The sequence below is a fragment of the Rhododendron vialii genome, chromosome 10a (genome assembly GCF_030253575.1).
Source record: "Rhododendron vialii isolate Sample 1 chromosome 10a, ASM3025357v1".
Taxonomy (NCBI): domain Eukaryota; kingdom Viridiplantae; phylum Streptophyta; class Magnoliopsida; order Ericales; family Ericaceae; genus Rhododendron; species Rhododendron vialii.
In genome coordinates, this window is record NC_080566.1 from 25147794 (window position 1) to 25172015 (window position 24222).

Sequence of the window (24222 nt, forward strand, 5' to 3'; positions counted from 1 at the left end):
TCATGGTCGATCGCTCGAAAGTTTGTCGTTTGGTGTCGATGTCAAGTTTTATTCCTCACTTTGAGAGTATCGGTCGAAATTCGCGTACTCTTTATGTTCTTTCAAAGCTAGACGAACATATTTCATAAAATACAATTCTGTAACAGCAGTGCGAACGAATAAATGAATAAAGTGCGAATTCTCATAAATGAACACGGTGTTTACAATGAGTGAAGAAAGAAGTACAAAAACTGGGGCAAACACGCGCCCAAATCCCAACTATCGGGGCACGCAGGCCCGAACAAAACTGAGGCATGCAGGCCCAAAATCTACAACTGCACTGGCATGCAGGCCTATGTACAAGGTAAAGCTAGCAAAGCAAAACACGAGGCTCAGACCCGTCGAATTCTCTTCTGTCGTGGTCCCTTGGACTCAGAACTCTCGGGCTCGTCATCACCGTCGTCGTCAGAAGAACCAGAAGCAGTACTCGAGTCCGACGTCCCCAGGACACGTGACTCGGAGGACTCCTCTGTCCCCTCCTCTGACTCCTCCGGCTCCATGCGAGCTGGTCTCTGCTGAGACGCCTCCCGAGGCAAAACCTCGAACCGTCCCGCACCCGCAGCAGGCCGTGGCGCACGTCCTGCACCCCGACCTCGCGTGCTGGCAGGAACAGGAAGGCTCGTGGTGCCCTGCGGACACGTCCTAGCTGAACGTCGTGGCTGCACCTGCATATCACAAACATTTTCTCATTTTGTGCATATTTGAATGTAACTTTGCTCAAATCGAAATATAGAATATATGTGCATGTTATACCTGAGTGGCAATAGGAGAAGCAGTCACAGGGGCAGGTCTCGTCTGAAGGGCTCTCCCCTTAGCGCAGTCCTTCAAGAGGTGGCGCATCCCCACCATCAGCATCACGGCCTGCTCAGCCCACTCTCGCGGCACCTGCAGAATGATCCAAGATTCAGAATATGCAAACAGGGAATGGTCAATATACAAAGCAAGCAGAAATGTTGTTTATACTTGAGCAGGAAACCGTATCGGCAGCTGTGGGAGATGTGGCACGTCGATCACCTCCCGTGCGCCCGATGAACTCATCAAGCCTATAGTCCACTTCAGCGTCGGCAACGCCGGTGGTGCTGAAGTCTCCGCAGTCTCTGGAACCCTCGTGCTCCCCTCTCCCCTACCTCCAGTACCTGCACCTCGCCCACTAGCAGGGGCTCTAGCACCTCGTCCCCGACCCCGTGCAGAGCGACCACCGCGGCTCCGCGCTCCGCTCTTGTCCCTTCAAGCTCCCACTCCGGCTACCCGTCTCTCGAACTCCTCCTCCACCCCCAGGCTCCTCGCCAAGTACCGATCTGCATAAGCTGCGTAGTCCAAGGAGCGTCGAAGGTGCCTCTCTAGATCCGTGTCCGGCACGGTAAATAGCTCAAGCTCAGCGCGAGTGTAGGACTCAGTCCTCTGCACGCGTGGAGGAAGCAGCCCAGGAACCACGAATGCTGGAAGACCAAGTGACTGTCGAGTCACTCGATCCCCCAGGTACCACTACCAGCCCAGAGGGCACTCTAGTAGGACCCTGCTCCGTGTCACCTCCTGACTCCTCGGAAGGAAGTCAGCCTCCATCCCCGCCACCTGTCCCAGCGAACCTGCAATTCAAATTTTGGATTTATTCATAAGTCTACTCGCCGAAAAATTTGATAAAAGAAAAGCAAGAAGTGTCGATCGTACCACAACCCATGTCAGGTTATCCAGTTAGCGCCGGAAAGTCATCACCTCCCCTCGTCGCTCCTTCGCTCTCCGGTACGCCTTACCCTAGGCTAAGCCGCGTGGAAGTAAGTTCGGGTCCGTACAAGTATTCTCGGGTGGGAACATCCTGAGAACCTCGTAAGCCCAAAGCTGCAAGTTTCGTAATTCAAGTCGAATCAATCTCAAATGCATAATTCAAGTCGTAAAGCAGTCGAAAGCAATTCAAAAGCAATAATTCAAAGTTATACCTCAAACACTCGCCAGTACTCTCCAACTGTGTCTCCAACCCCGCGAGAAGCAGCTCCAAGGAGACAGTAGAGCGTGCACAGAGCAGCACCTCCCCAGTCGAAGCGTCCCGCCTGTCCCAAGTCAACCAAGCCCGCTAGATAGCAAAGGTGCACCCGACTACGCCTGTTCAGGAACAAAGAAGCCCCGAACAAGTATAGCAAGTATGCCCGGGCCATTTGGGCCGCCTCCTCGTTGGTCGCAGGCTTGTGGTCCCAGTACTCCACGAACTGCCCGTAAGCTGCCATCCCCCCGCTGTGGCGTGGCACTCGCCCGAGGAACCACCTCAAAGCCGCGTCGTCCAGCATCGGACTTGAGTCGTAAGGGATCGGGTCTCCTCCAACCCTGAGCCCTGTGATCGCCGCGAAGTCGAGTGGCGTCACCGTCATCTCCCCGAACCGAAAGTGGAAGGTATTGGTGGTGTCCCACCACCTCTCCGCTAGCGCTGTAAGCACAGCCCGGTCCACCCTCACCACTATCAGCAGCTGTACGAAGGGTCCGAACCTTGCTGCCTCCATCAGTGCTCGCACCCTCTCAGGCAAGGCCCTGAAGTGTGCCAGTGAGCTGGCTGAGCCCCCGTGGCCGTACACGTCCGTCGTGCGCTATTTCAACAAAGCAAGAAATAGCATCAAATCTCAAGCAGGAAATAAAATTTGAAGTAATTTGCGAAATTCAAGAAAAGATAGTGATCGGAAACTCACCGTGGCCCACCCAGAGGAGACGTGTGAAGCTCGGTCCCGGAGAAGCATCTCCTCAGGGTAGTCAGTGTAGCCGGGGATGTAAGCCGTCATCCCCACAGGCTCAAAAAAGTGTAGTCAAGGAGCATACGTAGCCAGAGTGAACTCGGGCCGCTCCCCCGCCAGGTAGGCTCGCCGCTCCTCCAAGTAGGCTTTCGCCTCGTCTACCGCGGTAACCCGTACCTCAACCGCCGCCTCGGCATCCACCCTATCCCCTCCCAACTCCTCCACCTCCGGTACAACCACCTCTGGAGTGCCCGAGCCCGCTCCGCTCAGCAAAGCCCCTAAAAGCAACGCCGAAGCCCGGTCCTCAGGCGTACTAGCGTCCCTTAGCACCGCCGCAACCCCAGGGTCGAGACCAAACGTGTCCAAGATATCCCGAGGCTCCGCGTCCTCCAGGAAGTCCCCATCCACGAAGGGAACAGGGCGTGAGGCCCCGATCCCGCTGTCCCCATTCCTCGGCTCTAACACCGTCGCCGTCCTCAGCACCGGCGTCTCGCTGAACTGTCCACCAACTACCTCCTCACCACCGCGGTCGGCTATCCCCCCGTCGCTCGCCCGCTCGGCAGCCGCAAACAACTCCTCCACGGTAGGAGTGAGAGGCCTACCCGAACCCCCGCCTCCACTGCCCGAACCTCTGTCCCCGCTACCGGAGCCCCTTATTGCCGCCACCTCTGCACCCTCACCGGCAGCAACCACCACTGAACTCCCTCCGGCGACCCCCTGGTCACCAGCAGCCGCCACCACCGTGGCACCAGCCGTGGCGTCCCCGTCGCTGGGCTCAGCCCCTGCGTCACCTCCATTCCCCCCAGCTGCCACCACCATGGCACCAGCCGTGACCTCCTGACCGCTAGGCTCCACCCCTTCGCCGCTGCCGATCACCCCATCTTCATCCCCCCTCGCCATGCCAAGATCGAGAGAGAGAGAGGATCGTGAGTGAGAGAGAGAGAGAGGATCACAAGATCGTGAGAGAGAAGATTGAGAGAGTCAAGAGAGTGAGAGCAATCGAGAGAGAAGGAGAGCAGTCGATCTGGTTCTCGAGCGCTCGAGAACCAGGGTTTTAATCCCCAAATCAAAAAAGGAAGATGAAAGGGCAATGGACCCCAGCGATGGTCCTGAGCGCTCGGGAGTGGGTCCAGAGCACTTGACTCTTTTCGTCGCCATGCCATTTTTTTGCTTTTCATAAGCTCATGCATTTCACCTTGATTAATGATTATTGTCTATCAAGAATTTTTACAAAATCAATCTCAGTCCTGTTTAAGTCCGAGTCGAGACAAAGCAATCGACGGTGGATTTTGTTTCGTGATCTATTCTGGATCATCCTCATTTGCCCAAAAAGTTCTGCTTAGAGGTCGATAAAAGTTTCCTAAATTCTACAATCGTCGATGTATTCGCAAGAAGTTTTACCCAACGCGTAATATTTCTTTCATCATTTTGTCCACCGAACAGAGTAGCGGATGGGCCCCATTTCTTGTTTCTATCATTATCAGAGCATTTGTCGATCTCTTTCTAGTGCATGCATTACACGTGTTTGCATTTGCCCCAAAGAACTACGCTGGTCTGATCCCTACAAACGGGGTACGTAGGCAGTCTGAAAAGACACGACCTCATGCATTGAGTGCTTGTATGCTTTTTATTTGCATTTAATTCGTAAATTGAGGATTCGATTTGGCTCGAATTGGGTTGTCTCGATCTTTGGGCGACACTCGCATCCAAACATGATGCCAAGCGCCGTCCAAAGAGGGGCAACTGTAGACACCCCAATTTGGACTTGTCGAATTTCCTTAATTTGTGGCCCTGAGGCTCCTCGATGATGAATATGGATCAAAACAAGCCATGAACCAATTGAGACGTTGCTCCTTAAAGGATTTAAAAAGAAAATGGTCAAAATCATTCCCAAGCGCTTGGAAGCAATCCCAAGCGCTCCAAACTATTTTCCAAAAACCACTGGCCTGGCTCACTCTCGAGCGCTCGAGAGTGAAGTCCCAAGCGCTCGAGACTACTCCTGAGCGCTCGAGACCTCTCCCAGTGCCCAATGGGTGAAAAAGATTCCCACTATCCATGCAAGCCATCATTGCATTCCCTTTGAGCCGGCTGAGGTGAGTCAACACTCAACCTCAATCAGAGAAGATATCAGCTGAAGATTTCTTTCTTTAAAAAAGGGTTTATTTCAAAATCATTTCATTTTCAAAACCATGGGTTATATGCTCTATATATATACCTGGTTTTTCAGCTGAAGAGGGAGGCTACGAAAGTTCTCTCTCTCTCTAAACCCCTCCTCTTTTCTCTCTTTTGTTCAAGGGAAAAAGCTTTCAAACTCAAACTTCTTTCCCAACTTCAAAGGTTTTTTTCAAAATCATCAAGGAAAATGGCAAGAAATCCAGAACACTCTTAGCTTCTGATCTCTTGTCTTTTTAACTCTACATTCACCTTTCACAACCATCCAAGGAGCAAAGTGTCAAGCAAATGTAGAAATATTTCTATCCTTGGTTCAAATCAAGAGGCTGTTCTCCCTTCTGAGGGGGGTTCTCTCAGCCTGTCCCAGTCCTTAATGCTGGGTGCATGGTTGGGAGACCTTAGTGAAAAAGCAAGAGTAAAGAGTCCACGAATAATGTTTTCCCAAAACCCCTACTGGAAACACTCTCGAGCGTTCAAAAGTGCTCCCGAGCGCTCGGGACTGTTTCCAGTCCCATGCATGGCATTTTGGTAAGCAGTTGGCTGAGGGTGAGGTGCACTTTTAAATAAAATGGTTTTATTCTGGCATGCAGACACAGAAGATCATTTTTCCTAAAACAGAAATGTTTCTTACAAATCTCAAGTAAGAACAAAGTTTTCCTAAGTTAAAAATAAGATCTTCTCTTGTTAAAAACTTAGATAAGGGTGTTTGCATGATGAAGTGGTGCCATTTTCTATTTGAGAGTAAGCTGGCATGCAGCTCACTCCCAAGCGCTCGAAGCCATTCCCGAGTGCTCGGGAGTGCATGCATGCCATTGCATTCCATTTTCCCAGTTTTCTGTGTTTTCTGAGCTTCTGCATGCATAGATGTGTACATTTGCTCTTTTAAAATTGTAGATCTGTTCGTGCAATGGGAAGGATACATGATTTGAAAACTTGAGGTCCTATCTCAGTCTTTCAAGTCCTCTGCTGAGCCAGTGGTCTGCTTAATAGTATTTCATTTTGCAGTCTTTACATTATGTTTTGTCAGTACTAACAGAATGTGCAGGTGGGGTTCAGACACTCCCAAGCGCTCGAGAGTGAAGCCAGTGAGCAGCGTTTCATTTCCTGTTATCTTGTTGTCTTTCATCACATAATCACCCCTATACACGTGCACCAGCATACACTGTTATTTGGCATCCTATTTGTGACTAACAAACTCTGCAGGATTTGGTCAGTAACACTCTCAAGCGCTCGAGAATGCTCTCGAGCGCTCAAGAGTTGATCCAGTGGCAGTTTACACTACTTTGCCATCATGCATGTGTCCATCATCATTTCATCACTCCTTGTACACAAGCACCAGCATACACCTTCTATTTGCTATACCTGTGGATACTTGCTACATGCTTAATGAAACAAAATCCCTTTGAAAAATCCCACAAATGTTTAGTAGAGACCGACATCGCGTCGGGCGAGGGGGGTGCTGTAAAACCCTTCCCCCCTCGTAACATGGCTTCCGAACCCTCGAATGATCTCTGGTTTTCAATTCAAATCAATCAATTTTCAAATCAAAAACGATTTCTCGGGTGGCGAACCATAAATCCGGGTGGCGACTCCTCAAATTTTTCAAATCGATTCGACGGAGCGGTATGTTTTTCGGGCTGCCCCGATCTCACCCGGGGCTGTGGTAGCCCACACCTTGCTCCCAATCTCGAAAAGTCCGTCCAAGGAGGACGAGGGTAAAGAAGATGCTAAGATTACCTCAAAAATTGGGAAGGTTTCCATAGAGGTTACCGCGGGGTTTATAGCACGACTCCTGAATTACCGCCAACCAGCTTCTGATGATACGAATTACCCAGATGAGGAGTATGTTAAGGATGACATCATTGTCCAGGAATTGTACAAAAACCCTAGGGAGGCGAGTCTTCCTCATGTACACGGGAAATTCAAGGATAACTATCGGCTTGTTAATCAACTTGTGCACCATAACTTCAACCCTAGGGGAACTGAAAACAAGCCGGATATTCATGAGGGGGGCTTGATTCACGCTTTTATGAATCCGGATGTGGTATGTGATTGGGTGAGGTACATATTTCTGGAAATGATTGATTTTAAGGCGAAGGCCCCAGCTAATTCTAGGTTGCCTTTTCCATGCTTGGTGACCGCTATTTGATTTGCTCAAAAGGTCCCAAAATCAAAGTTTGTGGAACGCGAGAAACCTCAATCCGGGCGATATAAATAGCTCCATTCTCACTAGGAGTATTTCTCAGTGTTGGCCTACTGCTGCTGCTGCTCCGCGTGGGGCATACTTGACTACCTTGCCACCAAAGGGTGCCCGTTCAGCTTCTTGGAACAAGTTACTATTTTGCCAAGGGGTGGCCATTATGGGATGCATGAAGAAGATTAAGAAGGAAACCCGAGACAATGCGAGGAGGCAAAGGAGGATAGATCACAAGTTGGATTGGGTTGTGAGTCGCGGTGCGGGGCAAGCTAGTGAACCGTATGAGCCACCACCAATGGAGCCGGATGAGGATAGTGATGATTTCGCTGGGGGTGAGCCAAAGTTTGTGGATGATGAGTAGGGTCGGAGGAGTAGTTTGAAATCCCTCAACTTGGTCGGGGTGCATGGTGGTTGACAGCCCACCTCTTATCCTTTCATTTTACTGTCTTTAGTTTAGTTTGGTTACACTTTTAACTGGTAGTTTAGAAAGTTTTTATTGAGGCCGGCATGTGGCCTATGACTTGGTAGTTGGAGTTGGTGGCGGCCAAGGGTAGTTGATCCTGGCTAATATATGGTCGCCACCTCATTTTGCTAACCGTTCTTTAATTAAACCAATGTCAATATATGCTATGAAGTCCTTAGTAGATCTCTAGTATGCCTTGATTCCATTTTGATTTATCAGTTGATAGCTAGCATTTTTGGTTTGTGGCATGTTTCTTTCGGCGATCAAGTTTTAAATTGTTTAGTCTTAAGTTCTGTTTAATGGTGCTTCTCCACTCATAAGGCTAGGCATTTTTGTTCACCGTGCCTCATTCGAGCACCTTTTTGTGGGATATGGTTACTTTGCACGCAAGTGGTAATGTTATAGCTTTGTATCCACCTTTGGTCTTTTGACTCTCACTTTGGATACTTGTTTATAATTCACTCAATGATTAGCTAATCGCTCAATCGTCGGCTGCAATTTATGTTGGAATAATTGAGTTGTTTTTAACTCTTGCTATTTGGCTACAAGTTGGGCGAGTGCTAAGTAGTTTTTACGGAAGGATTGCTTTTCCCTTTTTGTTATAGTTTTGTTGCTAGGGGCTAGCAACGCTCAAGTTGGGGGGTGTGATAAGCACCTAAGATTGCTTAATCGTGGTGTTTACGTCCCCTAGTTTGTAGCTGTAATAGTTATAATTTGTCGTTTTTATTCAATAATGTTCGTAAGGTAGTTTGTTAAGTGTTTCAGGCAAATCATCCTTACATGGCATATTTTGATCACGAGGCTAATTCCCAAGGAAGTTCAAGTATCCTTGCCCGGTGGAACTTTTGCCAGCATGACCCAAGAGCGAAGGCGTGAGGCGTCGGGCAAGCCGGTGAGCCATCGGGTGCCAACTCTTGAAGGTTGCCTGAAGACCTGAAGATAAGCTAACGCGTATCGATACAGCCTTAATGCGTATCGATACGCATTAGCTTCATGGGAAGTCAGAGACTTCTGTATCGATACGGCATTAATCCATATCGATACGGGAGAGCTACGAGAGATGGTCCATTTCGACTTAACAGCATGGTATCGATACTTAGCATATTCTGTATTGATACGGGGAGCCTTCGGCCAGATATTTCTTACTTTTTGGGCTTTCCATTTATGGAATACTTGCCTTTATTAGTATGTTTCTTAGATATTTTTGTGAGAGAGTACCCATTTTGTATAAATAGGGGGTTCCTTCTCTCTCCTTAAAAAAGAATTCATTACAACTTTTAGCCTTTTTCTCCATTAATGCTTTTAAGCTCTTTTCAAGTGTAATTCCTCAAGGACTCGATAAGGTATTTACGTTACGTTAATTTCTCGAGTATTAAAGTTGTTCGTAGGTGTTGGATCTTTTACAATATCAAGTTTAATTTCGTTTTCTTCCGTTAAACATGTTCTCAATAATTAGCAAGCTTTCTAGTCTCTTCATTATGTTTGAGTAGTCGATTAGGCTTGGCCACGGGGTGACTAACGCCTTGTGACTTATGTTTATCCTGCCTTTCTCAACCAAAAACTTGAAGTTTGGTTGGTAAATGTGTGTGGTTCGCCTTTTATGTAACAAAACTTGTTGATGTTAATCTCCAGTGATCATATGCTCGCTCATGTGGTTCCGTGAGCTATGTCTCGCCTCGTGTTTGCCAAAAGAATGAAAGAGCTCACTTGTTTACTAAACTACACTTCTAGTCTTTAATGGTTTCCTAGCTAAATCCTCTGGTTGATAGCCTATGCCGTGCAATTCAACCGTGTTTTCGTTGAGAATGGTTTGATGGCTAAAGTTACGGGCATCAGTTACCCCAACGCCTTGCCGCTTGTTAAATTAAGTTCAAACTCATTTTCTAGTCGTTTTCATAAGTGTTTATCACCATTCAAAGCAAAACCAAAAGTTGGCCGTCTAAATGCCACAAACCCTTACATCTAAAAATCCTAGCAAGCTTTAAAGACCATCTCTGTGGGAACGATTTCGGACTTCCGGATATTATGCTGACAATGACCTAGCCCAACGTTTGGGGTAGTTCAACCTATTTCGACGGTTAGGTTGGGACGAAGCACTCCTTCCATTCTGATGATGGAGAGGAGGAGTGTTTGGCGCTTACTCCTTGTTCGACCCAGCTTTACACATTGCCAGCCGGGGTTTCATAGGTATCACTTCATTTCTAATTTTGTTTCACTGCTTTATCATTGTATCTTGCGTTCCTGTGGGCAACGTGCCCTGAAAAATAGGCAGATCGAGGGAGCGCTAGTGGGACTAGTGCTCAATTCAAAGTCGCCACTTGGGTTTGAAGGTCCGACACCCAAGGAATCGAACTTGAAACGCTCACTGCACTGTTTGATTTGAAAAAGGTGAAGGCACCAGTCCGTTATAACCATATCTGCGTTCAGGAGCTAGGTTACAAGAGAGGAAGGGTTTTAAGGCACCCCTCTCACCCAATCTGGAGATCGGTCTCTACTTAGGTATTTGCGAAAACATTTGCGATTCTATTTGATTAATCAATTCTTTAGCCATTTATGGCGGGGGAACAATTTAATGGGGATTAAAACTGTAACAGTTCTTAAGATGTGATCGATAACATGGATGCGAAAGCAGTAAATAGGATAAAGGCCAGGTTCTGTTTAACAAAGCAAAACCCGACGCACTGTTTTGAATTGACGTGCACAAGAAAGAATCTACATGCACTGATCGAATTCACGCAGATCACTGCATGTGATTCAATCCTGCGTGCGTGAATCCTACACATGTGCGCGCATATTTGCTTTGCTCGCAGCCTTTTTTTTTTACCCTCCTCTGGGTTCTGGAAGGACCAATGCACACCCAGGTCTAAACCAAGCAGTTTATAATATTTACACTACACAGTTTAAAAATAGAAAAGCCCAACAAATAAACAAAACACCCCATAAACAGTGTGGGGACACAAACAATGGCCTAGGGCCAAGTCACCCATGAAAGAGCAACGCACTGTAAATCACTGGAACAAGCCCACCTGTGAGCGCGAGTTGGTAACTTGCGCGCGCCCATCCAGGCTATTTTCAAGTACTTGTTCTCACATAACTGGGGCTCTGGGACATATCCAGATATACCCCAATTGGTGTTCCAACATAACAGAACTAAGTATTGAAATGCAAGCTAACAGTTTTAACATTAGAAAGTACTAAACTGGTTTTTAGCATGCTTACAGGGATCTACATACAAAGAAGGACATAAAACAACAAGACACCAATCCCCACGTAGATCCGCGCGTGCTGCCACTTTGTGGCACGCGCAAACATGGGACTAACGCGCGCTCGTTCTTGCCTCTACGGTTTTTGAAACCTTGCCAACTTTAGGGCCAAAGCATGGTATTGATTACCAGTCTTGACCCTGCCAGCCCCCCTCAGGGATCAGAACAACAAGTAGAATAAGGGTGTTATACCTTTGGTTTTTGGGTTTGAAAGAGTATTGAGCTTTGAGGTTTTAGGTTGAATGAGGTATGAAAATGGGGTGTAAGATTTTGTAACCTTTTTCCGTAACCCAAGGTGTATGAATTTTTCTAACCCTTCAAATAGAAGCATATGGGGGGTATTTATAGGGGGAAAACCCTCCATTAATGGAAACCATCCATTAATAGAATCATTAAAGGAAACTATTCCATTAATGGAAATCTTCTATTAATGGAAAGTTAAAGGATCAGCTGCAAATTTAACCAGCGCATGCAAGTCGCGGACGCGCGCGCAGACCAAACCAACACGCAGGAGTCAACGGTCAAACTTTGACCGTTGACTAACACCTGGCAATTCAACCCGCGTGCACTGGTTCTCAACCAGCATGTGCCAGTAGGGTTCTGGGAAATTTGGGGGTTTCAAAACGCTCAAAGCTCAACCACTTATCATTCCCAAGGTGTTCTTAATCCATTTCATCATCGGGGAATCAAATGCCGTTAGTAAACTAATCTGGAAGCCCAGATTGGGGTGTCAACAGTTCCAATGTTTGAAATGCTTGATTATTTGCATAGGTGTCTGTTGAGATAGTACAGGAATGGCTGTATGCTTATCAAAGTGCGGAGGCTTTGGTTCGGAGGCAGCGCCGTCGGATCCTCGAGGTATAGTTTTTCCCATGTACTCTATTTGCTCTGTACCATCTCTTGATTCTACGTGTTTGTGTTCCTCTTTCTGCTGCAGCTTGAGGCAAAGCGAGCACCAGCTGCTAATGGGGAGGGCATGGGGACTAGTGATCGATCCCTGTCTTTGTCTCAAAGGTCGTCTAGGAGGTGCCGTCATGATTAACTTTAGGATTTTCTCCTGTTCATAGTCAGTAAAAAGACAAGTAGAAACTGTACCTGTTTAGCAAAAGCAACCACAGCGATGATTTTGTAAACAAGCTTTTGTTCATGAAATGAGAAATGCTTTTCATGCCCCTTAAATGTCTTGAGTTTGCATGCGACAGTCAAAACATGACTTTTGAAATTGTTTTGAACAAGCATTAACTGATAGACAGTAATACTGGCCGAGGAATTGATTTCACAGCTGAAGAATCTATGTTTCGGCCGAGGGATCGATCCTTCGGCTGCTATTTATATTTTCTAAAGGAAACTAGATTTTGTCTTTAGCCAAGTGGTATCCTCTTTTCTCTTCCTTCTCATGCTTGGTTTTGATTTACGCCTTGCTTTTATCATGTCCTATAGCCTCATTTGCCAAATTTGGGAATCTTTTGAGATACCCTATTTATTGTGTCAACGACTCTTAAGTCAGAGGGGATGAACAATGGTTCTTGTTTCTTTTGTCGTTGTCAACTCCTCGAAAAAAGCATACTCATCTTTTGCAAGCTCAATACGCAGGGTTAGCTATGCCTATTATTGAGTACAAATCTCTCAATGCTTTTCCTTCTCTCCAAATGTTTAGGTCGCATCTCAATGTGAGATTGCCTACGTATCCCAATCAGGGAATCAGGACTCTTATGTAGTTCCAAAGATCATAACCTTTGAGGTTGGGTTTCCACTCTTGGTTTTTCTTCTCACGTGCTCTAAATTTTGCTTACGTTACCTGATGGAGGTTGATCGAGTCCCTAGCGAGCTTTCAAATGCCTTAACTTTTGCCTAAGCTGTGCTTTTGCGGTTTCTTGTCCTAACAGGCTCTACTCTTACTTTTGCTTGGATGTTCAAGTTATCCAACGAGCACTTCTCACAAGAGAGCTTATGTGTTTTGGAGAGGAATCTTGGCGGAGATATTTTTCTGAATCTCCTTCGTGTTTGTACTTCTATGATGGGCAATCTAACTCTAAGTGTTCTTGCGGAGATAACGTCTTCTTTCTATGTTTTAACAAAAACCTAGTTTCCTAAGCAACTGAAGTTCATCCCTACTTTCTTTTCTGTCAGTGACACAAAGAACTTGATTTCTTAAATTTTCTCTTTTTTGGCAAAGAGACTATAGCATATGGCAATCGCAATTTGGGAATCAAATAACTAAGCATAGTTTAGAAGACAAAATAGGAATTCATTTTGCAAAAATAGAATGCCCAAACAGGGGCCCAAAACATGTCCTAGTTTGATTTAGAAAACAAAAGCAATGTTTATTGTTCTTTGCCACGTTGTGACCTCTCAGCAACTGCAGCATTTTGGGGTCATCTTCTTTTTCTTTCACAATTTTATACTCTTTTCCACCTTCTTCTTTGCCAAACAGAGCCTTTGTATTGGATCCATCTTTGAAGCTTGCATGGTGGCTACCTCTTTGAGACATGAGCAGTCCCCAGATGGAAATGTCTGCCCGAGTTACTTCTCTATTGGTTACACAGTCATTAGCTACTTCCATTTGATCAAATAGTGACACCAAAGAGATCCCATCAAGCAGATCGACATATTCTCCTTCTATTTCGTCAAAGCCATTTTCTTCTATTTTGTATGGATCTGTGTATATGAAGTCCAGATCTTCTCCTTCTTCTACCCATTGACTATAGTCGCACTCTTCGTAGGGATTGACCCGCGGCTGCATTTGGAACTCATCCACTTCTTCTATAAGGTTGATTGTTTCCCAAACAACTGGAGGTGTTGGGATTCTTGGGCGATTGATAGGTACCACTACTTGGTCAGGTTCGAAGCGGGCATGCCTTATCATCATCATGACCCTCTCCTTTTCCTTCTTCCTCTTTTCAAACCAGATATGCAACCAATCATCATCCTCCACAAACGGAATGTCGGGATCCTCCAAATTGTGTTTTGCCCAGGAATGCTGTAACGCCCTGAATTTTGGGTACGTTAAAAAAAACATTTTATTATATAAAACGAAGTGAGTCTGGCTCATTATTACATCATAAACCTTAAAAAAGTACTTTTATTCAAATAACGGAGGGAACTAGGGTTCCTATCTACTGCTCCGCTTCTTTCTCCATCCTGGCTAGCTCTTCGGCTCCGAAGGCCTCCAAGGTGTACATCTCACCCTGTTCATCTATGAGGTCTGACACATTATACCGGCGTCACCACCAATATAATATGTCAGGGTCACCAAAAGGTAACACCGTGAGCTACAACGCTCAATAGGAAATCCTTACCCACCAACCTTACAACAGTAAATCATTTACAACAACACTAGCAATCACACATCCACATTCGTTAATCAACTATCGTTGGTGTCCAAGATTTCCTTGTTTCTCCTACGCGACTCATCGTAGACCGTGTCAACATTTTCACATACAAATCAACCTTTCAAAATCATTTGTTTAACTCACCCAACCTCGGTTCCGCCGCGCCGGGTTCCCGAGTATCCTTACAATGGTTCCGCCGCGCCGGGTTCCCATCTTTCAAAATCATTTGTTTAACTCACCCAACCTCGGTTCCGCTGCGCCGGGTTCCTGAGTATCCTCACAATGGTTCCGCCGCGCCGGGTTTCCATTGGCACACAATTGCATTGGCTCCGTACCGCGGATAACCAAGCCATTCCTCACCATGGTTCCGTTGCTCCGAGTTCCCATGGGAACGCATACAACCTCACAATGGTTCCGTTGGTCCGGAATCCCATTGGAACACACACAACCTCACAATGGTTCCGCTTTTCCCGGATTCCCATTGGAACACACACAACCTCACAATGGTTTCGCTTTTCCCGGATTCTCATTGGAACACAAACACCCAACTCACATTATGCCACCAAAACCGGTCATAATGTAGTTTCAAAATATTTCCTTTCTCGAAAAATATTTCCTTTCATTAATCACACCCTAGGAGCCATGTTTCTACTTTCTCGGTTCTCGTGTCTCGTTTACATGCAAAGACTCCGCTGTAGGACAAAAGTAAGCATGAAACATTCTAACAAGATCATCCAATTCTATAATATACCACAAGTAACACATTCGATTCATGTATGCAAGCTCATACTCCTTGGAATATCAAAATACGATACTTCGATTCACATGGTAACGTTTTAACTTTCGAAAATCGTTCTTTCTTAGAAATTCAAAACTACAACGTTATACTTGAGTAAGTAAGTAAGTAAGGATTTCCTTACCGTTCTTCTAGGCGGTAGTAACGGCTTACGGACGGTAATCGGCGGTCGGACGGAGTAACTTCCTACGGGAGCTTCCGGAAGCTTCGAAAGAGAAAGGTTTCTCTCGAAACTTGACCTTGGCTATTACTACTACTACTTTTGGATCGAGAGGGTGGTCGAGTGGCGGTCTAGTGGCGGTCTTGGATGAGTTTCTTGAAGAACATAACAAGAACTCAAGAACAAGCAAGAACAAAGGAAGAACACAAGTTTTTCTAGAGAGAGAAGTTGCTAGGTTGGAAGGTGTGAGTTGAATGGCAAGAATGAGGTGCTATTTATAGCAAAAGTCTTGGTTATTACCCAAGGGATAAAATTTTTCCTAGCAATTATTATCCAATGGGTAAAGATTTTCCTAGAAAAATAATAGGCCAAAAGGTACAAGGTACTAGATTTCCAAATCAAATATCTCATTAAAGAATTCTAATTAGGCACATGTTTTGATTAAACTAATAGATATTGTACTAAACAAATCTAGGGTTTTGATACATGTGTACAAATGCCCAATATTTAAATATAGAAGTGGTACCAAGTACCATAATTAAATATTAGGTTAGGATTCTTCCCATTTAAATAACAATAAAGTACTTGCATTAGTTTAATCAATAAAGTACCTTTAGAAATCTAGGGATTTGATTTACCCCAATATTTTAATGCATAAAAGTACATGGAAATCAAAACTTGAATATAAAAACAAAGCCTTGTACCACTACAAGAAAAATTAAAATTGGTGACGAAAAAGTGGCGACGGAATTTAATTTCGTCACTAAATGAGTATATTTGGCGACGAAAAAATAAATTCGTTACTATTTTGATAACTTCTGTGACGAAATAATTTTGTCACCAATTATACCTGTTTAGCGACGAAATACATTTTTTGTTGCCGAAAGCTTAAAAAAGGTGACGAAATTATTTTTCGTCGCCAAAGATAATCATTTGGTGACAAAAAATATATTTCGTCGCCAAATGAGAGCAATTTAGTAACGAAATATTTATTTCGTCACCAAATGCTTAACTTTGGTGACGAAATTATTTTTCGTCACCATTTTAACACTTTCAGCGACGAAAAATATATTTCGTCGTCAAATGGGTACCTTGCGTGATGAAATTTATGAATTGCGCTTTGTCACTAAATGTATTTCGGACGTAACTCTTTACTAAAAACTCCGATTGAGATAATTCAAATTGGGTTTGAACAATAACTCAATTGCCTACAACTTTCATGTTTATCAAATTTGCTAATTTTAATGTTTAAAGGTTCCAAATTACATTCGAAATATATTTTCATGTTAAGCATATGTGTTATATATTAGATATTTCAAATATTTATTGAAAAGTGTGTGTGGTGCAGTTGGTTGGAACTTGCGCGAAAAACTCAATGGACTCGGGTTCGAAACCCAGCAGGAGCAAGAAAGAATGATTTTTTTTCCCATATGAAAACATTTTTTGCAACGAAAAATTTCGTCACCGATGTGTCACATTGGTGAAAAAAAATTTCGTCGCTAAAAGGAATAATTGATGACAAAAAATTTCGTCATCAAAAAGCACAATAAGCGAGGAAAAAAATTTCGTCACCAATTATTCACTTTTTGGTGACAAAATATTTCGTCATCAAAAGGCACTATAGGTGACGAAAAATAGATTTCGTCACTAGGTAGGAATCCTCGACAACCTTTAGTCGACAATTTTTTTTTCGTCACCTATATTATTTGTGACGAAAAACATGTAATTTGTGACGATTTTTATTCGTCACCCAATTGAATTTTTCTTGTAGTGTACCTTGTTGGAAGGTAGGAGCTATTACCCAATGGGTAATAATTTTTCTAGCGGTTAATAACCAATGGATAATGGGGGGTGGAAGAATATCTAATAAACAATGCATGGGTGTCCTTTGCTCATGTGCATATATGTAATATAATATTGGTACTAATCAACACATGTGAAATCTAGAAAATGATTTGTTTATAAAACCCTTGTACTAGTTGAAAGATTAACCCTATTACCCAATGGATAATAAATCCCCTAGTATTTATTGTCCAATGGACAAAAGTAATAAGGAAATTTTTATAGTTAAATAATCAAAAATATCCTTTTAAACAATTATAAAATTCTATTCTTTTATAGATATTAGTACTTAATCAAATCTTTCAATGAATACCTTTAATATAAAGAATAGGATTTCTATTATCCAATGGATAAAAGTTCTCCTAACTTTTATCGTCCAATGGATAAAGAAGAAAACCAAAATAATAAAAGAAAATAAATAAACAATTTTCAAGTCTAGGGTTGAAAAGGTTCACAAGGTTCAAAGATAGGCAAAAAGGTCCATCTATGGTTAGGGAAATGTAACTAGGTGACTTCCTAGTTTGGTTTCTCCAACTGGTCGGTTAGAAATGAATTATACACGAATTTCAAGGGGCTAAAATATAATTACGACAAATTATAGGAATTTAAAAGCAATCCAAGTAATAAAATTTAAATATTTAATGAAATTTTTATTGACTGAAAATCAGGGCCATTACAAATGCTCTTTCCATTTCCTTAGCTCTGCTTCCTTTGCTTGTTCTTCTCCGTCACTCTTGTCAGACATGTCGGGATCGATCACTTCTGATTGATCGGACTCATTGTTTTCTTCTTCCTCCATTATGAAACATCCATCCTCCTCTGGGAAAGTCAGGGTTGGCTTGGCTTGGGTGCTTTGGACAATGTATTGGCTGGGATTGTATATGAGGTTGTGAGACAATGTTATGAGATTGATATTTTGGGGTGGTTCGGTATTGTGGGGTGGTTTGGTTTGTGCATCAAGCTGTGGGGGTTTTATGGTTCGACTATCAATGAGGTCTTGAATGTCATGGCGAAGACGCATGCAGTTTGTTTGTCTCATGCCCAAAGTGTTGATGGTACGCACACTGTTCGTTGGGGTCATGGTTTGGGCCATAAGGTGGCTGAGGAGGTGGTTTGTTCAGGGGTTTGATATGCCCCTGATGGTTTAGAATGGTTAAGGCTTGGGAGAGAGTCATGTAGAGAGGATTAAAGTTGCGGCAAAGTCGATTTAAGTTTCAGGAAGGGCTGGCTTGGAAAGGGTCTTGCGGCAAGGCTGGGTCAAGAGCGTTTACGAAAGCATGAGATGCATGGTTTGGGAAGGTTTTCTTGGGTGAAGGAGCTTCTTCTTTCCCAATGAGTCCTAGTTTGATCCCTTCTTCAATCTGCAGCCCATTAGCATGTAGGCGCTTGAAATTGGTTATAATTTGAGTGTAGATATGCTTCAGATACTTAGGCTGCAGCCTTTTCTCTCCATCTAGCACAAAAGTGACAAAATATTCGCTCGACTCCTACTTAGTCATTACTCAATTTGGATATTGTATGCATACTGCTTGACAAAAGCATTGGCAATTTCTGACCAAGTATGATAATGCACAAATTCAAGGGTGAGGAACCAATCAAGGGCACTTCCAGTGAGAGTCCTTTGAAACAATTGAGTAATGAGCTCGTCATTCAAACCCATTGGCTTCAAGGTGTTGATAACATGGCGGACATGGCTACTAGGGTTGTTTGTTCTATTAAACTTCTCAATGTTTGGCATTTTGAATCTTTCAGGCAATTGAGAATCTGGGAAGAGGCAGAGTCTCTCAAAGTCTAGAATTTGGTCCCCCTGTGAACGGGCCAGAGCGTGTTTGATCTCCTTGACTTGTTTGGCTAATTCAGGGTTCTCTGTTGTTATTACTTTTAGAGGATTCTCATCTTCTATCGATTTTTTTCGTCCTTAGCATCTCTTACTGCTTTCTCTGCTAGTAAAGTAGCGATTTGAGCTTGGAGATCTGCAATAGTGGTGTCGTTGTCTGCCATGGGAGTCGGAGGATTGCTTGGTGAAGCTTGGGATTTGATAGATGATCGGGTTCACTGAGAAGATGACCACAAAGTCCCCAGAAGTGATTGGGACCGTTGCGGTGAAGGCGTTTTGACAGGTGAAGGTGATAGACAAGACGGCTGCAAAGACCTCTGTTTGGCGTGACTTCGGGTGTTGTAAGAGTATAAAATTGGTTGTGGTTGCTTTCTTGGCTTACCTATCATGCCTACTTTAAAGTAAAATACCTATAAGTCAGTACTTGGCCTTATAGGGTTAGGATTTGGGCTGAAAATTCCAACCCTTCTCCATAGGAAGATATGTTACAATAAATGATACAGGGTGTGAGGAAGAACTTCAAAGCAAAATGTAGAAAATTTCCTTAACCTGCGGGTTCCTGTCTTATTTTGATAAGTTCTATAGCTTTCTAACACATGAAAGGCTTCGGTAGTCTCAAGGGTGCTCCGTTGTCAAAAGGGCACCAGTCCTTTCACCAGCCCATCATAGGCGGTAATCGAGTAATTCCTTTTTTTGATATACTACTAGGTACAAATGACTGTGGAGTTTGCTGGAACCCCTAACATAGCCCGTGACATGCCGGGATATTAAGTGAACTCAACGAGGTTGCTCGCTCGATGCAAATGATAAAAGAATTAGATAAATCAAGTATTAATCCAACGTCGAACTTTTTGGTTATGGCTATCAATTCCCAAGCAAAGTCGCCAAAAATTGTAGACACCTCCCAAACAGGGCGTCGCCATGTAGATTGATTGTCGTTGGTTGCTTGTTTGGTTATTTGCTTCATAAACCAAGATTGTGGATATTCCCATGGCTAGGAACATCGCCACACAATAGCGGTTATCAAAATAGAGTCGCCACCTAGTTTATGAAAACTAGGAAAAATAGATAGAAATTCCGGGTACAGGAGCCAAAAGTACAATAAAGGGAAGGTGTTGACACCACTCTTTGCCCAATCGTGAGACTAACCCATAATTGTTTGACATATGATTAATGCTTGCTTTATTTAATCCTAAACAAGTAATCTGTTTAATTAGCCTTTACACAGTGAATAAGGTGAGCCAATACAGTAATTGAAAGCATGCATCAAAATAAGCAGAAAACAAATATGTCCCAGTAAATAGATCCCTCGGCCGGTGAATTGATGTCACGACCGAGGAATCTTACTGGTTCGATGTACCGGCCGATGGATCGAAGACCCAACTGATGTTCTTCCCCACACCAAACTAAACAACTAACAGAGAGTTAAAGTACTACGATTAGCAAGCATAAACTGAAAATAAAACGAACCAAAAGCCCCTGAGCCTCACCATCTTGATCCTTTAGTGGCTTGATTGCTTCGGATTGGGGGGGATTGACTGATTTGCTTCTCGAAAAACCTAGGGTTAGGGTTTGTACTTTGGGATTTGATCGTCGGATCGCGGTTGCCTTCGGGAGGTTTGGGCTTTTGTAGATGGGATATGGGAGAGTATATTGGCAGGGTTTCATGGCTAGAGAGGGTGTATGAACATCTTAATTTCGGAACCCTTGGGGCCCTTTATATAGGCAATTGGTGACTCACTTCGGCCAATCAAATGGCGTGAATCAATAAGGAATTCTAGGGCAATAAGATCTCTAGACGATTCTGCTTTCGTAGCCCGAACGCATTGGAGAAAGGCTGTTAGGGTTTTGAGGATCAGATCAAATGTATGACAGAACATTTCAGAATCTGGAAAATAGACGATCTGGCAGTCGGTTAAAGGATCTGGCAGCCGAAGGATAGATTAGGCGGCTGAAGAATAGATCTGGCTGCTGAGGAATCGATCTCTCAAGGAGATTTCCAAGCAACATGTTTCATGAGTGAAAGAATGATGTTGAGGTCGTGAGATCAATGTTACGGCCGAAAGATAGATTTTCATAGGATACTGTATTTCTTTCTGAAAGGCTATTTGGCTCTGGATTGGGTCTTCTAAGTGGTTAAAAGTATTCACCATAAGTCCATGGGTTCACGAGAAGTCAATCAGCAATCATTGTATCCATTCATCATCGGGATGGTTCCCAATGTGGGACTTGAATAATCGTTAGGTCAAATTGGGGTGTCTACAATTGGGTCTCGGTTTTTACATGATTTTTCAATCTTAAACTTCCAATTAGGTATTGGTTCCTTCGTAAGATAGAAAGTAGACTTAAAGCTTTGTACTCTTGCTGCTGGAATCGCCCGAAATCTTTGAGAATTCAATTTATAGTGATTTTCCGAATTCTGGGTTGAAACCAGAAAATCTGTTTCCAAACAGATTCGTGAACCTATTGTATTTGCTCAATTTTCCATCCTTAGGTTTCGAATTTGACTTGGGTTGCTTCACAACTTTTGTAGCATATCTAGTTTCGCAATTTTTGACCCTTGAATCCCTGAAAAATGTTAAAAGCTTGATTTATGGTGATTTTTTGAAGTTTTTTGTTCAAAAATATTGATCGGTTTTGCCTTATTGTGATGAAACTATTTGGAGTTTTGGTTTTCGATATCTCTCTGGGAATACTATTGTGAGTTAGCTATCTTTAGGTCCTAGTCTTACTCTTTTTGGATCTCAATTGAATTAGTTATGATTTAACTTGGATTGAATTGAACTTAAACACTTCTAGGACATTATATTAAGCATATATAGGATCATTGAGCATTGTCTAAACATGTTTCTATTTGATTGAATGTTATAGAAAGTTCGAGTCAACTTGTGGATCAAGGTGAGTGACTTAATGCCTAAATTACATGGTTTTATACAAGTTTTTCAATTCAAACATTGTTCTACATGTTTTGTACTATGAGTTGAACTCTATGGAAATCAATGAAACGTGGCTATGTTTTCCTATCTAACAAAGGCATTCCTACAATGTGACACTTATACGCTATGGGGTAATGCTAAGACATCGAAGCATATCCACTATCGGGGACACCTAGTAGCTACACAGACTATGGAGAATGTGCTTTATATTTCAATGTTATGTTTCTATGATTGAATCTCTATGAAATATTTTTATCATTTCCATGGAAAAGCGTGTAAATTATATATTGGTCATTGATATGGGCTTTTAACTTATGTATTTTCTCCACCTTTCAGGAAACAGAGATTAAAGTGTCAACATGGTCTCTTTTGTGTGGATAGGCTGTAAATAGAAGACTTGTACTTTTTGTGAATGGGCTATAAATAGAAGACTTGTACCCTTTTTTTTTGTGGATAGCGAAGCTGTACTTTTGAGACTTGTATGTCTGTAATTATATTGTAAAACATGTAAAAGGCACAGCTCTAAAGGGTTAACAAAGAAATCCATGTATATAACCTGTAGAGTTCGCTATGGTAATGCATGTAAGTTTTGTTTCCGCTGAATCTATGTTTTGTCCCTTTTGTTGTTGCTAATTGTTACTTGAAATGGCATTGGTGGGAGTTTCCACCGTCGCTTTGTTATGACTTAAACTCTAGGAACGGGCTAGGGTCGTGACAATTTTATTCCTTCATTATTATCAGAAAGGCTAGGTTCACCGCATATGTCCACCGCATGCATGTGAGGCCCACTTTGAGTACCACAAAATACAAAATATACTCATAAATTTTAAAATAGTTTTTATTGGGTCTTGTAAAAAATCAGTTTCAATGGATATTGGTAAGTATTTTTTTTTTGGATTTCGATAAAAAAATCAAGAATATTCTTGTGTCTGCTCTCTAAAGTTTAAACCAACACGGCAGACTGTTCCCCATTAATTGAGTAGATCACATCACACCACTCATTCTTTTGATAAGAAGTCTTTCCTCAACCCACGAGTATCGCCGACATATGCCAAGTTGTTTAGGTCGAGCAGGCACTCCTTTAGAGGTGCGTAATTCAACCCTGAGTCGCTCTATTGAGTATTGTATTGCTTATTGGTAGAAAGGGAAACTCGGTCTCAATCCTAGTTTTGTAGGGTGAAACTGCTAAACTATCCAGTCACTCCTACGAATTCAGAAAAAATAAAAGAGTTATCGATATCTGTTAGAACTGATATTTTACAGGATCTCATAAAAAATTATTTTAAAATTTATGGATATTTTTATGTATTTTTTGAAATCCGGAGTGGGTCCCGCACGCGTGCAGTGGACATGTGCAATGGGCTTAGTGCGGTGACTGTAGTACTGCTGCATTATTATTTTATTGTATTTAGTTCAGTCACAATGGACAAATCTCTAAAAGAAAACAATCATTAGAGCATCCGTAGTGACATAACCAAAAATCAAATGTTGTTAAGATTAACAATATTTGTTCAAAAACAGTGCTCATATTGAATTAATCAAATTTAGTAACCTCTTACCAACTAATCAAATTTTGACTTTTGAATAATTAAAACTAACAACTTTTTGTTAATAACCAAACTTAGTGGAGCCCACATGTTTTCTCTCTGGAGTGTGACCACTTGATTGTGGTTACCAGCTGATGACATTTTACCGCTCTCAACTTGAATTATATTTGTATATATAATTCCCTAATACCTCCTGATGCCTTGACTTGTTTCCCCTTATTATTTGTGCTCTAACTACTGCGTATATAAAAATGGTAACTACTGAGACACGTCTCCTGTTCACGTTTTATTTTATTTGATTCTTAGGCAGTATTCTAAAATGAAAAATCTATCCAGAAAGGATTACGTGGTTGCGCTGCTCAATTTTAGCCATCATTAACAAATAGCTAGAGTTATAATTTCTTTCTTAGTATCAAGGGAAACAGCTGGCATGGCCCCCCGTGTGTAACCATAAATTAGGTTAATATTGATGATGTTGTGATGCGCCGGATCATCTCTAGCTTCTTGTTCCATATAGATCGAAATGCCTTTTGCCTTGTTATTACTATTTTTACTATTTATTTATTTTTTGGCCACAGGTGCCGTTAATGAGTTACTGAATGACTTAAATTACGACTGGCCGAACGTAACTTCATGCGAGTAAAGCTACAGTTTCCGACGGCCAAAATCCCGATCGGAATCCCGACGCCCCACCGGGCACATTCCGGAAGGCCGATCCGAGCCGTCCAAAAATTATATAAAAAAAAACCGAGTGGGCTTGCGCGAGAATAAACGGCATCCAACCTGCGTAGGTGGCCGATCCAAGCACTCCATTTTTGGCCGATCCAAACACAAAAATGGATTGTTTGGATCGGCCATCTACACCAGTTGGATGCCATTTATTCCCGCTAGAGCCCACTTGGTTTTGTTTTCTAGAATTTTTGG

At 43.0% G+C, this 24222-nt stretch overlaps 2 protein-coding genes across 2 annotated transcripts; both read right to left on the minus strand.

Annotated features, from left to right (window-relative positions):
* Positions 1-371: 371 nt before the first annotated feature.
* LOC131303031 (uncharacterized) lies at positions 372-990 on the minus strand. Its single transcript, XM_058329823.1, has 2 exons — positions 793-990; positions 372-704 (listed from the first exon to the last, which is right to left on the minus strand). The coding sequence occupies exons 1-2, from the start codon at positions 892-894 to the stop codon at positions 372-374; spliced, it is 435 nt and encodes a 144-aa protein (XP_058185806.1). The 5' UTR covers positions 895-990.
* A 1835-nt stretch (positions 991-2825) lies between these two features.
* LOC131303032 (uncharacterized) lies at positions 2826-3653 on the minus strand. The gene has a single exon (XM_058329824.1). The coding sequence runs from the start codon at positions 3651-3653 to the stop codon at positions 2826-2828; it is 828 nt and encodes a 275-aa protein (XP_058185807.1).
* Between the last annotated feature and the right edge of the window lie 20569 nt (positions 3654-24222).